The 14,457-nt window shown below is 44.3% G+C and overlaps 1 protein-coding gene across 2 annotated transcripts in view; it reads left to right on the top strand.

Moving 5' to 3' along the window:
- The window catches only part of RALGPS2 (Ral GEF with PH domain and SH3 binding motif 2), a 158,474-nt gene that overhangs the window by 108,399 nt on the left and 35,618 nt on the right, over positions 1 to 14,457 (top strand). For both annotated transcript variants that reach the window (XM_066597467.1, XM_066597466.1), the window contains exons 9-10: positions 7,820 to 7,957; positions 9,368 to 9,458. In XM_066597467.1, coding sequence (XP_066453564.1) covers positions 7,820 to 7,957; positions 9,368 to 9,458 — 229 coding nt within the window. The remainder of the gene's footprint in view (positions 1 to 7,819; positions 7,958 to 9,367; positions 9,459 to 14,457) is intronic.

Raw genomic sequence — 14,457 nt, 5'->3', positions numbered from 1 at the left:
AGCGTGTGTGTCCCTGGAATGCCTCCACAATTTTGCCACACTTCCATGGTCTGCTCGGACGCCAGATTTATCGCCAGTGTATAGGGCCATCTGCGACACCAACTTCTACAGCCTGCAATTTTGCATCATATAGAGGCTAAGTTACAGCAAATATGGATCGATCTGCCTGCCTGCATCCAAGCTAGAGGCGGCCCAACGGGGTACTAGAGCTTCCCTTCAGGTTTTCAGCAGTAAATTATCCTTTTGTTCTGTAAGGCCTCATGTCCATGGGCAGGTTTGATTCTGTGTGTGGAATCCGGCCCGTGACCACGGTGGGAGACGCTGTATACCTGTGCAAGCGGCGGTATCCGTACGGACCCCTCTTCCGGGTTGTCAGTGCTGCAGATAGTCCGTACGGTTCGCCATCGGACATGCACAGTACAGAATTTTTTAAGCTCCTGCTTTTCCTTCAGAACCCACAGCCTTTCCACGATGTCATTTGACTTCTATGGAAGCTATTCGTGCAGGAACTGCACTGAAATGGAGCATGCTGCGACTTGTTGTCTGGACCAAAAGGTCCGCTAATCAAATCCACATACTCTAATTCCGTTGTAGACGCCCATGTTTCCCTATGGGTGGCTTGAACTGCAGATCATAAAATCAATGGGAGCTGTGCCTGCTAATACCCTGAGGTCGTCGCGGAGGCTTCCCCTGCTTCAGCTCTGACCTCTGTATTTATTTGGGGCGCTGACAGTATGCGCCCGCTCAGCTGATCAGTCGGGGTCCCAAGTGACAGACCCTGGCCGATCAACTATTGATGACTAGAGATGAGCGAGCATACTCGCTAAGGACAATTACTTGATCGAGCATTGTTCTTTAGCGAGTATCTCCCCGCTCGGAAGAAAAGGTTCGGCTGCCAGCGCGGGTGAGAGGTGAGTTGCGGCCATGAGCGGGAGGGGGGAGAGAGGGAGAGATCTCCCCTCCGTTCCTCCCCGCTCTCCACTGCCGGCAGCCGAATCTTTGCTCCCGAGCGGGCAGGTACTCGCTAAGGGCAATGCTCAATCGAGCAATTGCCCTTAGCTAGTATGCTCGCTCATCTCTATTGATGACCTATCCTGATGATAGGTCATCAATAGTATTTCCCTGGAAAACATGTTTTAAGACCACTTTCAGAGTTGCATGCTTTGCAGCCTTGTACCATCCTTGCATGACATTTTACAGATTGTGGTCCCCCTAGGACATCATGGAGCCTTAGGGAGCATGCACAACTCAGTGGGCTGCAATTAAAGAGTCTGTCAGCACAAGCACCACCACACAACTACTCCTTATGGCCGTATAGGTGTAAAAAACGATATTTCAGAATGTCTTGGGTACTTAACGTTCCAGTGCGGTAATCCTGCAACTGGTTTGTTCGCTGAAGCACTTAGAAGTCCTCTGTTATATCATAGGGATAATGAGAGCTGGGTATGCATTAGCACATGCCATATGTACTATTTGCAGTCTTACTTCAAAGGAATGCCAGCATGTACGGAAATAGAAATTAGATATTCGGAATCCGTGTCTTTTCACGCAGCTAGGCATTTCAAGGCTTTAGGGGGACTTCCTTGGTTCCGCATTTCCTTTTAAATTGAATGCCCTGCTTTATTCAAATTACATTGCACTTGTGTAGACACCTTTCCAGTCACCTATAATCTATAGTTATAGAGTGGCCAGTGTGCTCAAGGGGTCCTACCGTATTACATAATCCTATTCCTACCTATTGTGGGAAAACCCGCCACCAAAAAATGGCCGAGCCGGAACGTTAATAGGCTTGTTCAGGATTTAAAAAAATAAATTGGCTTACAGGAGTTAATGTGCCAGAATTGTAAACACTAAAAAAACTTTCTTCCCCAATAAATCCCTGCCTTTCCAGCGCCGTCCTCTGGTGCTCCAGAAGGGGGGGTGGGTGGGGATGCGTCTATGAATATCTTGGGGCTAGTGATCCTTGAGCAGGGTATTACTCTAATTGTCCCTTTACAGCTGAGTAAACGCTGGTAACAAGTTAGCATCAGTTTCTGACCTATAAGCAATTTTTTTTGTAAGTTGTCTGGCAAAAAAAAATAAATAAAAATTCAGGTTGACAACCCTACTTGTTTAAGTTACGCCTTATGCAGGTCTACGGGTTTTGGGTTTAAAGGTAATCTAATACCCAAACAATAGAAACGTGAAAGAGGGGAACCAGGGGTCACAGGGGTAGCCCCCCAGAGCTGTTACTTGTCCACCTGTAATATTTCTTATCCTGAGTGTCTAAGTTAATAATGGAACAACAATCCTAACAAAAGTACTGTGAACCCGCAAGTTACAGCGACACGAAGATGGCGTTGGGGTGTGAGGGACCACAACGGTATGTAGCCATGGACATGCCAAATCTGTGGATAGCTGTGTGACAGTGATTATGGTCACAGCGATGGCAGTAGTTGCTAACTGCTGTTTTTGGGGGATCCACCATTTTTTAGTCTAGCGTAACCTTTAAATGGCTCAGTACAACTTTTATAGAAGGCTTGATACAAGAGAAAAGTTTGAAGGCTGACATAAGTGTTTTTCTCATTTTATGGTGATTGCTTTGAGAGAAGTCTATTTATCGGTTTTATTCATTTAAGCCCGTGCATGTGCAAAGAGCATTAAGCAAAAGTGTATATACGTCTTTCAGAATGCTTTTTCCACTATATTCCCAGGCACAGCTTGTTTGATTTCTGGATCTCGCTCATCTGTTTAATTCATCTTAAGACTACAGTAAAGGATGTATAGATCGAGGAGCTGGCCAGAAAAGGGCTCAGAGGAAACAGACCTCAACTTCTATTTCCGCTGTTGATTAACCACATGTTTTAGTGGACATGGGGACCTGTGGTCAGCGCTTAGAGGGCCCCCGCTGTGCAAACATGACATTGTATGGCTCCTACATTTACAGTAGAAGTATAGAGAACCTTAACCCCTTCTTCCTCAAATATGGTCTATAAAAACCTCATCTAGCAGTATAAAAAAGGCCTAAGTTTAGTTATGAGTTAATGGCAACCAGAAAAGTCTTCTAAAGTAGCTTTGGCCATTGGGGTTGTTGAATGTCGTTCCTAACACTAAAGACATTGAGTTTGTAACGAAGACTGTGAAGTCCTAGAAAATCCCACTTTAATGACTGATCGGAAAGACCCAGTGTGGCTATATTTAATGAGAGCACCAATAGAAATTGGTAGCGATTGGCAAATGCACTTCTGTATATACATGAAGAGAAGACTACTTGTACAGCATGACCGCTGCCCAGAAGATGATTTGGCTGATAGTCTTTTATGTGGCGATCCTTCCAACCAGGATGTATGTGTGAGCGGAAGAGGCTTTAGTTTTTTCCAGTTTTGGGATATTTGTCCATCAAGGCTAAATTACTTTCTTTCATTGCTGGTTGTTAAAATAAGAATTTGTATCACTGCAACCTTTGTTAATGATAAGGCTCTGCTGAGAAAGGACTTGTCCCACCTTTTTCTTAAAACTGTGATTGCCAGTTCCAAAGGCTTCGGAAATCTTAAGATTTTTAGGTCTTCTGAGTTTTCTAACAACCATAGTCTCTAATTGAAGGACTGTCCTGACCACATTAATTGTAGATTCAGAATACTACTGTCATATTTTTTTAGTTAGACCTCTGTAAAGGTCACTCCAATTGTCCTGAGATCCATTTGTTTTAATTTTTCTCCAGTCTTCTGTTCATCTAATTTTTTTCCTCTTTCCTTACACTTCATTCTGGTGTTCAATTTCTACGTGATATATTTAGCTGAACTTATAAGGCATCGTTTTATTTTATTTTTTAATCTCTTTTTCAACATACATTCAATTGAGGTAATCCAGTGACCCCTGTTGGTGTATTAAACTTGCCATGCATATTAGACTGGGATCAGCTGATTGCCTAATGTGTATGGCGGCCTTCTGACTCTTCTCCATTGGCAGATGGTGAAAGAGATGAGGATCAATTTTACTTCAACTTTCCCAATACTTTTGCTTTTGGGGAGGTAAGTGACTGCCAGAAGTGACTGAAGTGGCTCATTCCCCTCTCCCCATTTTGAACTTCTTGTATAGAAGTGTCCTATGAACACCACAGTAATGCATATATGAACATGCTCTACCGTGGTGTTCATAGGAGACTTCTATACATGCAGTGTGTTTTATATTAAATGTAGGTGCCCTTTTTACGTGGAATGATCTATTTATATTATCACAGGATGATTGTTCAGTATAAATCTAACAAGAACTAGTTCTCTTATCTTTTGTCGTTCAGTTTAGGGAGACCTAAAATTCAAACGACTATCAGCCCATATAAACAGGCAGTCATTCATCTAGGAACTACTGCCTGTTTACTGTGAATAGAGTTGGGTGATCGGAAGAAATCCGCAGCCTGTTCTGCTTCCATTCACTTATCAATTATTGCTCCTGTGTCGGGTGCTTAAGTGCCCAATAATCCTCCTGTAATAAAACAGACCCAAGTTTCTTTTAAATTCTGGCCTACTAGGCACTAGTAAGTCTTATGGTATACTCTAGGTCCGTGATGGCGCACCTATGACACGCGTGTCAGCACTGACACGCACAGCCGTAGTTGCTGACATGCAGCCATTCACCCCGTTAATAGTGAATACCGGCAGGCGCCATGGCTTCCCTGCCAGTATTCACTAAGCAGCGCTACTAGCAGCGCTGATCCTGGCACACACTGTGATGTCAGTGTGCAGCTGGGATCCTCCTCCTCCCCCCGACGTCTCCTACTACTTTGTTCGCGAGAGCATCCGGGGAAGGAGGCGTCCGGCAGCACACTGACGTCAGTGTGCTGGAGATCATTGCTGCTAGCGGCGTGTTGGGCAAAGGAGGAGCAGAGCTTCCACGAGGTGGAGGGGATAAATATATGGGTACTTGGGGAGAAGGGGGGCTGAGGGGCTGTCGCTGCTGGGGGGCCACTGTGACTGCTGGGGGCTCATCATTACTGAGATAAGTGAGGGGGAGGCTGGGAGAGGCGAGGGCCTGTGCTATGGATGTTTTGGGTTTATTAAATACAGTTGTATATTACAATTATACATTTTTGTTATTTAAGCTATAAATATCACAAATTTATGGGGGGGGGTTTTCTCAAAGTGACACACCACCTGAGTTTCATGCTCGTTTTATTTGGCAAATTTTGGCACCAAGCTCAAAAGGTTGCTCATTACTGTTCTAGGTACACCAAGGAGGATACATTCAGAACTCCTATATTCAGTTGCAGATTTTATCCATCCTAATTTTTTAAAAACCCAGCATATGCACCATGTATCGTCTTCTGGCTGTACTCCCTGACTGGTAGGGGGCCGCAATGTCTGGACCACAATAACTAGAAATTGACATGGCCACTTCAAGGGCTTATTCACACGTCAGCATTTTTCATCAGTAGTGGAACGTACCGAGAGAAAGTATAGTGGAAAGATTTACATTTCTTCTATATTTTGGACCCACTCCTCGTTCTGGCTTACAAAATACTGACGTGTGAATAAACCCTAAGGGTGGGTTAACACAGACTTTTTTGGCAAAGCATCACTGTAGTTTTTGGAGCCAAAACCAGAAGTGGGTCCAGGAGGAAGGAGAAGTACTAAGCCCTTCCTTTATATGACTCATTCCTCTTGAATCCACTTCTGGCTTTGACTCGAAAACCGCCACAAAAACTGGTGCGTTATTTAAGGAAAAAAATGCTGTGTGTGAAACAACCCTTCAGTCTTATCAAAGATGGGAAAGTGGGTTTTAAAGAAAAGGAAAAGCCTTACCAAAGGAATGAATCCAGCTTTAAGTTTTTAGCTGTACTGTAGTAGTGTTAACTTCTATAGTGCCGTTCTTTCCATCTGTTACATGTGACCCATTTGTGATCCCCTTTTCTCAGTTCTGAAGAGATGAACAAATGATATTTGACTCGAGATCGGAGACTATTGTAAGAACTGTATCTGCGTGTCCCAGCGCACAGGGGAGAAGGCTTTACATTTATCTAGCTAGTTATTGTCTTATGTCTTCCAGCATATGATTGTTCTTCTTTTCAGCCCCTTTTGTAAATGCTGCAGGCAATTCATAATCTCAGCACCAAAAAAAATCCACCGCCTAATTTGTATATAGAAATTATTTCCGTTACAAAGGATTTAAGTTAGTTTATGGAGGTCATTAAAGTTTGGGTGACCCACAGTTTCATAATGGTTTCTTATTCGAACAAGGGATACGTTTTACCGTAAGATGCTTACACCATAAAACTACAGTTTCTTTTTGGCACGGAGTGCAGAGTTGTTTTTTTTTATTTTTGTCATTGCTGTGATGTAAATTTCCTGGATATGAAATATCAAATTTTTGGAGCCTCCAACGGTTGCCTACATATAGTTATTCAGTGTTCCAACTGAGCTTCTGCCGCCTTAGACCACCACAACTAGACTCTTACTACTTAAAGAGGTTTTCCAGGCACAAATACTATTGATGACCTGTCATTGATGGTTGATCGGCTAGGATCTGCCGTTTGGGAACCCAGCTGATCCAGTGCGAATACACACAGGGGTTGGAGCCGGCATAGTTGCAGGCAGAGGCGTTACTTGAAGCTCCTGTTCCCCCAATTATAAAGCTTTATTCATAGTACTGGGCTCCCTATATGGAGAGGAGAGGCCTTATGGGCCCCCTCAAGGCTCCTGGGCCGGGGTGCAACCACATCCCCTATAATTACACCTCTGGTTGCAGGCATAGTTCTCAAAGAAATCCATGAGAGCCACACCTGCAATTACTAGCACCACCGCTCTGAGGTCAAAGCAGCGGCTTTCACTCTGACCCCTGTGTGTAGCGGCACTGACGGCATGAGCCTGCTCATCTGCTCAGGTTACCAAGCGGTAGACCTCAGCCAATCAACTACTGATGTTCTAAGGTACTTTAAATAGCAATTCAAATATTTGGTGCTGGCAGAATCTGAAGGACATTTCGGAGGAGCATTTTCAGGACTTCTGTCTGACAGCCATTATGTCATTTTTGAGACTTAGTGACCATTTAATGGTAAATAAAAAATCGCAGTATTGTGTGGGGTGTTTTAGTACTTACTAAAGAGGGGAAAAAAGCCATTATTTGACTTGTGCTCCGTAATGACATGTACCTTGTCCACAGAACTGTCAGCCACAATGGCCCTATTTTCCCCCCCTTATATCCGTCCATGAGACTAGTTGTAGAAGTATGTGTGCTTGTGACCTCGGAGTGGTCCTTCCCTGGTTTCTTCCGCTGTCAGAAGAACGTGTGAGCAGCCACTTGTTGGAAAGCCTAGTGATCCCTTTTTGGTTCCGGTTCAGTTGTGTGAGAAACGTCACTATGTTTCTACGTGGCACATCCACAACGGAAATGGTGCAGGTTTTGCCATGGATGCTTTGGTTTTGTTGCAAATTTCACTCTCGCATTTCGAAGGGTGCAAACACGCAGCATAAATGCACACATAAGATCTGTGCTATAGGTCGGTTTTGCTGCGGGTTTTGTATGGATTTTCTTCATGCAGCACATGTAGATTCATTTTATCTGATTTCCGTTACTTCTGCAGTGTATCCAATGAATTTTTCATGGGGAAAATCCGCATTGGACATCTGCAACAGACCAGCACCGTAAGAGCGGACCCCAAGACACTCTAGTGTCCCATCACTCCTGCAGATTCTGGGAAAGCTTGCAGGAAGGGGTGGGACATACAAGAGCAAAACAAAAAACCTCAACAGCTATGCGATTCTGTTGTCTTGCAAAAGTATTGTATGACTGACCTAGATTTTCAAGACTCTTATCGTTAAAATTCTCCTTTTTAATGTGTTCACAGGTATTTACCTCTCGGACCTCACATACATAGATTCTGCATATCCATCGACTGGCAGCATCCTGGAGAATGAGCAAAGATCCAATCTGATGAATAACATCCTGAGGATCATCTCTGACCTGCAGCAGTCCTGTGAATATGGTGAGAGGTTACATACCCTGCAATGCCAGAGAGATCAATGTTAGCATTTTAAGTGACATATTAATGAACTCCAATACTAAGCAAAGAAAATCATTGTAGTAGGATAGACTAACTTAGGAAGTGTTTCACTGAAAAACTAATTATCTTCCTAAAATATAACTTTTATTAAAAAATAAGCCCAAGGCCGAAAAACAAACGAAACGCACGCAAGAACCAAAAACACCCACCAACGTGGTTGGCATAAAAGCCTCAAAAAGCGTCAGCCATAGGCTAAATAGCCGCCCTCTGCCCAAAAGTAATGCCACAGAGGGTATTGGATTGAGGCATAGGGAATAAGGGAGAACCCAGAAATTCGCAGTTTAAAAATGATTTTTCATAAAGTGAAAATAGTTGCGAAAATATGGGTCTCAACAAAAACCAGTGAACCGTCTTTGTTGAGACCCATATTTTCGCAACTAATTTCACTCAGGGTTTTCCCATTGAATACCTCTGGCAGTTTACTAATGCATTGACACAACTCAACCAAGCAGGAGGGTGCGTGCCATATTCCTAGGAGGTACTTGCACTGTCCTCATCCGCAGTATATGATCATGGCCTCGGGAATATGTTGGTGTAATGTAGGGTGCTTTCACACTTGCGCTGGGGATTGTGTTTTCCTTCTCCATTTGGCTCCATCTGTGGACGGAACTGAATAGCGCTGGATGGACCTCATTGACTATAATGGAGTCCGCCCAGCTTGCCCGGGTTTTAGACTGTAGAAAAAGGTGCCGCGTGCGGTGCTTTTTGTTCTGCTATTTTCAGCCGGATCTGTGACTGAACCTCCAGTTGGGGAATCCGATGCGAAACTTCCCTAACTAGAGAAACCCTTAACCAAATCACCTGTTGGGCCTATTTGGGGATGAGAGTTAAAGACAAATAAAAGAAAAAAAGCCATGTACAGCAGCATTTAAGCTTGATTGAACACTATTAAACATGAACATATCCTTTAGCCTACAACAGGCCCAAAGGATGCCAAAAGGACATCATTTTGTCATACGCTTTGGCCGTATGTGTCGGTATATTTCCTCAAAGCCCCACACACAGAATTGAAAAACCTAGTCAACCATGCTCTTCCATTCAAGGGATCCCAGAATCTTAATACAGTCGGTGCACCTCTAGGGGATTGTCTCATGGTCCTTTGTAGCCCCTTCTCATTACTTAGCCCTATTCCCCACTAGGAAAGTGCGATGATGGGTAAATTGCTGGTATTTGACCTATAGCTTGGGGGGGGGGGGTGGTGTAATTCATTTTAATAAAAAAATAAAAATGGCTAACTGACTGGGGATAACTGACAAAACTCAGTCTAGCTTAGCAAACCCTATATGTTGGCTCCGCAGGCATAAGCATGTTAACCAGTCTGTTTACTTGCAGACATCCCCTTGTTGCCTCATGTGCAGAAATACCTGAACTCGGTGCGGTACATTGAGGAGCTTCAGAAATTTGTGGAGGACGATAATTATAAGTAAGTTTGCAGCTCAAACTATTATATTTCTACTACTTGGGGTCTTTTTTTTTTCTTTATTTTCAATCATTTTAAACCAAATCTGTACATGGCAGAAGCGGACTGCCAACGCAAGTCCAACATTCAGCACCGATCTGTGGATGTTAGGTTTGTTACTTGGAACCAGAATCCTAACTGAGTGTTGAAGTGGATGCATGTAGTGGAGTCTACGGAGTTATTGTGTGCCGTGCAAATACCATCTTACTTGAAGTCTTTATATTGATGTTTCTTAAAGGATTTCAGTGTTCTGTAAGAAGGTCAGAATAAAATGGGGTATATTTGGCTGTCTGCACAATTACGGTATTTTCCATTTTATTCTTTTTTAAAGTGGCTTGTACAGTGACGCCCCCACTTGTGCAATCATCATCCATACATCTAAAAGCTCAGTAAAGTTAAGTTATAATAGTCTTTTGAGGGTCGCGCTGCGGCTCGGTTCATTATTTGCCCATTACATGACAAATGTATCTATAGGGTTGTGTGCCCCTAATGGATGTCAGGAGGTTTGCGTTTGACATCCACTAGTTCCACTTTATGTTGGTATGCCATTGTTTCAACTATTTAGAAAAGCATGTTGGACTTTTTTTTTCATACAGAAGAGACTCAAGAGAAAACATGATTTAGATACGATTATCGCTCAAAAGTCATCTTTTGAGCAATAATCGTGTGCATTTACACAGCAAGATGATTGCTCAAACGGCAGTTTGAGTGACAGTTTTGAGCGGTCACTTTGCATAAATGTGTAAATGAAGGCTCACGCTGTATGCAGAAGACAAGCGGGACCACTATCTTCTGCATACAGCTGTTGGCTTCTCGGAACTCTCAGCTGTATACAGCTGAGCGCTCCAAGCGAGGTATACAGAAGACAGCTGAAGCACTGTCTACTGCATACTCCTGCTGTCTACTGCATACTCCTGCTGTCTACTGCATACTCCTGCTGTCTACTGCATACTCCTGCTGTCTACTGCATACTCCTGCTGTCTACTGCATACTCCTGCTGTCTACTGCATACTCCTGCTGTCTACTGCATACTCCTGCTGTCTACTGCATACTCCTGCTGTCTACTGCATACTCCTGCTGTCTACTGCATACTCCTGCTGTCTACTGCATACTCCTGCTGTCTACTGCATACTCCTGCTGTCTACTGCATACTCCTGCTGTCTACTGCATACTCCTGCTGTCTACTGCATACTCCTGCTGTCTACTGCATACTCCTGCTGTCTACTGCATACTCCTGCTGTCTACTGCATACTCCTGCTGTCTACTGCATACTCCTGCTGTCTACTGCATACTCCTGCTGTCTACTGCATACTCCTGCTGTGTTCTCCGAGCGGGATACCAGCTGAAACAATGGTATCAGCAGTATCCCGCTGAGAACACAGCGCGTGGCACTGATAAGGCTCATCATCAATTTGCACGATGGCTGCACGTTGGACACAACAATTCTCCCTCAAAAGACTGCTTTTGAGCGAATTTTGACTGATAATGATTGTCTAAATGGGCCTTAACCAGTGCTGTATTTTATTTTTTAATATGAGAAACCTATTGGCATTTGTCACTATATACCGTTCTACAGCATAGTTGTAACGGTCTTCTGGAGATATGGAAGGCTTGAGTAGAAGATGAACGGAGCCTAATAATTACACTTGGGCTACATTCACACAGTTGAGAATCCCGCGCAGTTTTGTGCATTTCCCTTTTTCTCGAATGAACCTATTCACGAGCAAAGTTTTATTTATTTTTTAATCTTTTCCCTCAAAGCGATGCTGCGAGGATAAGAGTCGCAGCATGTTCTATCTTTTGGCACTCCCTCAGAATGCATTGCCCATTGTTTCAATGGGACCTTAAAAGACATCGCATGGCACCCACATGCTGTGCGATGTGATGTTTTCCATTGAAATCAATGTAAAACACGCATCTGATGATCGCAATATCACGTAAGTGAAGCAAGACATTTTTGAATAAAAAGCGCCTTGTATCCGCGTGAAAAATGCACTTTGGCAGCCACAGTATCGGCCTGAGCTTTTCGGCCCGATATCGCCCTCGCCCGAGTGAATCTGGCCTCGGGCTTCTATGTAGTGTCTGTACATCCAAGACGCTGCAAACTCCTGTTAACTTTCAAAAACTGCATTTTGCTTGTAATATTTTAAGGGATTGTCAATTATAAATTATTGGTGGCCTTTCTGCAGGATAGACCATCCATTGTATATCAGCAAGGGTGTGTGCGGACAGACCATCTATAGCAGATGAGCAATGGTCTACCACCTGGGACCCCCATCCTTCAGTTGTTTACTGATTACACTTGTGCACTGAGCTGATTTATGCAGATAGCAGTTGGCTCCGTTCCCACTGCAGTGGGCAGGCTTGGTATTACAGGCATTGAAGTGAATGGGAACTTTATGCTTAATCTCAAACGTGATCACTGCAGTGTCAACGGACCTGTCTGCTTCCTGCAGAAATCAGCACGGTGCAGAAGTTCATTCCTTTAGCGGACACCTGATCGGTGGGGGTCCCACGTGGCAAACCCTTGCTGATCTACCATTGATGGCCTATCCTATAGATAAACTACCAATATTTTACAACCGAACAACCCCTTTTAACAATGTTAACTGCAATGTCCATTCAAGTCTAGACGAATATTACCCCACCCCGATCATGGCACTATATTTACATCTAAAAACATTCCAGATATGGGTAATTTTGTGAATATTACTGGGATTGTAAGTAGCTTTCCTGCCTTTTTAAAGCAACTAGTGAGCCTAGTCAAGCTTTAACCCTTTGCAATCCAATTTTGGATTCAAGGTTTCCTAGGGGGCCTTATCTTTTTGCCATTATACAATGGCGCCATCTGCTGGCTAGAGATACTACTGCGGTATGGGACATACTGGAGAGGCCCCTGACAATAGAGCAGCCAGTAATATACAGTAAGAATACCCTGCTGGACGTCTTCCGACATCGGAGCTTTAAGGCCTCATGTCCACGGGCAAAATATGATTTAGGATCCGCAGCGGATCTCCCGCGTGCGGATCCGCATCCCATAGGGATGCATTGACCACCCGCGGGTAGATAAATACCCGCGGATCGTCAATAAAAGGGATTTTAAAAAAAATGGAGCATGGAAAAATCCGGACCATGCTCCATTTTCGTGCGGGTCTCCCGCGGGGACGGCTCCCGCGGGCTTCTATTGAAGCCTATGGAAGCCGTCCGGATCCGCGGGAGACCTAAAATAGGAATTTAAAGTATTTACCATCCGGCGCGGGCGGGGAAGGTCAGCTGTTCCTCACGGCCGCATCTTCCTTGCTTCGGCTCGGCGGATGTGCCCGGCGCATGCGCGCGGCACGTCGGCGACGTGCCGGCGACGTGCCGCCGGCGTCAGGAATTCATCCGCCGGCCGAAGATGAAGATCCGGCCGTGAGGAACAGCTGATGTTCTCCGCCCGCGCCGGATGGTAAATACTTTTAAATTCTTATTTTCGGCGCTCATGTCCGCGGGGCAGGAGGGACCCGCTGCAGATTCTACATGTAGAATCTGTAGCGGATCTGATTTTCCCCGTGGACATGAGGCCTAAAGCCTTCATTCAGAATGTCTTCAGAGGTCAGACACTGGATTTGAAAAGGGTTAATCATAGATTCATTTAATCTCATTTAGAAATTTGGTCATAAAATGTGGTTTCCCAGTTGTGGAGTCAAAGGTTATAGGTTTGTTTATTTTTTTTAAATGCTGGCTGAAGTAGATTGTAACCAGGCTTGCAGCATTGCTAGCCAATAAGGTGGTTTCAGAAACGCGATCACATGACCACTTTTCCTGCCGCTGAGTACAGATGTTTTGTCTGGAGCGAGCCTACAAGACGGGCATATTTTTTTAAGGATGTCTTGTGTAATAATTTTCAATGTGAGAATCCAGTAAAATTACTTAATACTATTGGGTCGGTCTCTGACTGTGCGTTGCAACCCTTGGCGCCATGACTAGTTCAGAGTGTACCCTGACAGTATAATGCAAAGCTTCGTGGAACTATGGTAAGCCTTAGGACATGAAGTGGAACAGCAGGAAAGTGGCGTGACTTCCACATCTCCAGCACACTTCCAGGCTCCATGTGTCTTGTGGTATGTTCTATTTCATGCTGTATTACAGGGTGTCTTCTAGCCACTAGTTATCATCCAATCCTGGCGTTGTTTTTTTACTTGCCCATATTTTGTCTGTGTCTGCAATTAAACAACTCCGTATTGACAGTCGGTGCCTCCGCAGAGCCTCCTGGCAGCGCCCATGGCAGTACTGTAATCTTACACAATTCTCCCGTCTAGTCTATTTTCTAGGATCTGGTGCACAAGGGCCATGTAAGATGAAAAGGCTCACATTCTGTATCGGCAGTCTAGTTCATACGCACACTGCTAGACAAAAGCGGTTTTCTGTGTTTTGCATGACAGAAAACAGACATTTCTGATTTCTAAAGCAATTGTTAACAGATGACTGGAAACAAAAAATGTAATTATCCTCTATAGAGCGGTAGTGGGAAGGAAGGGGAAAACAGTACAGATAGCAAGGGTTATGGGGTACATGGTGGAGACCAAATGTTAGTGAATAGCATACGCTGCAGCAATAGTGTCTTGGGCACGGAGCAGCACTGCGGAGTTCTGCATGGCATAATGACTTTCTGCAGCGATTACAGAACAGGACTTGAGGTCCCTGTGAGGAGTGTGTATGAGGAGTGACGCAATGATAGCTTGCCAATTCTGCTCACTTAAACGGCCTTCCAGGATAGCCCAGTTTTGACTTTTATCAGTTTTTAGGTGCCCATATATGTTAACCCTTTCCAATCCAATTTGTATCCTGGTTTTCCTAGGGGGCTTACTCTTTTTCTGCTGTTATACACTGGCGCTATCTGCTGGCTAAAGCCAGTACTGCATGAGGTGACACGTTGGATAGGCTCCGACAGCAGAGAGGATGCCAATATACAGTAAGAGAA

The sequence above is a fragment of the Eleutherodactylus coqui genome, chromosome 3 (genome assembly GCF_035609145.1).
Source record: "Eleutherodactylus coqui strain aEleCoq1 chromosome 3, aEleCoq1.hap1, whole genome shotgun sequence".
In the NCBI taxonomy this organism is placed as follows: domain Eukaryota; kingdom Metazoa; phylum Chordata; class Amphibia; order Anura; family Eleutherodactylidae; genus Eleutherodactylus; species Eleutherodactylus coqui.
The sequence above is the reverse complement of the archived record's forward strand: the minus strand, read 5'-3'. Positions and strand labels throughout refer to the sequence as shown.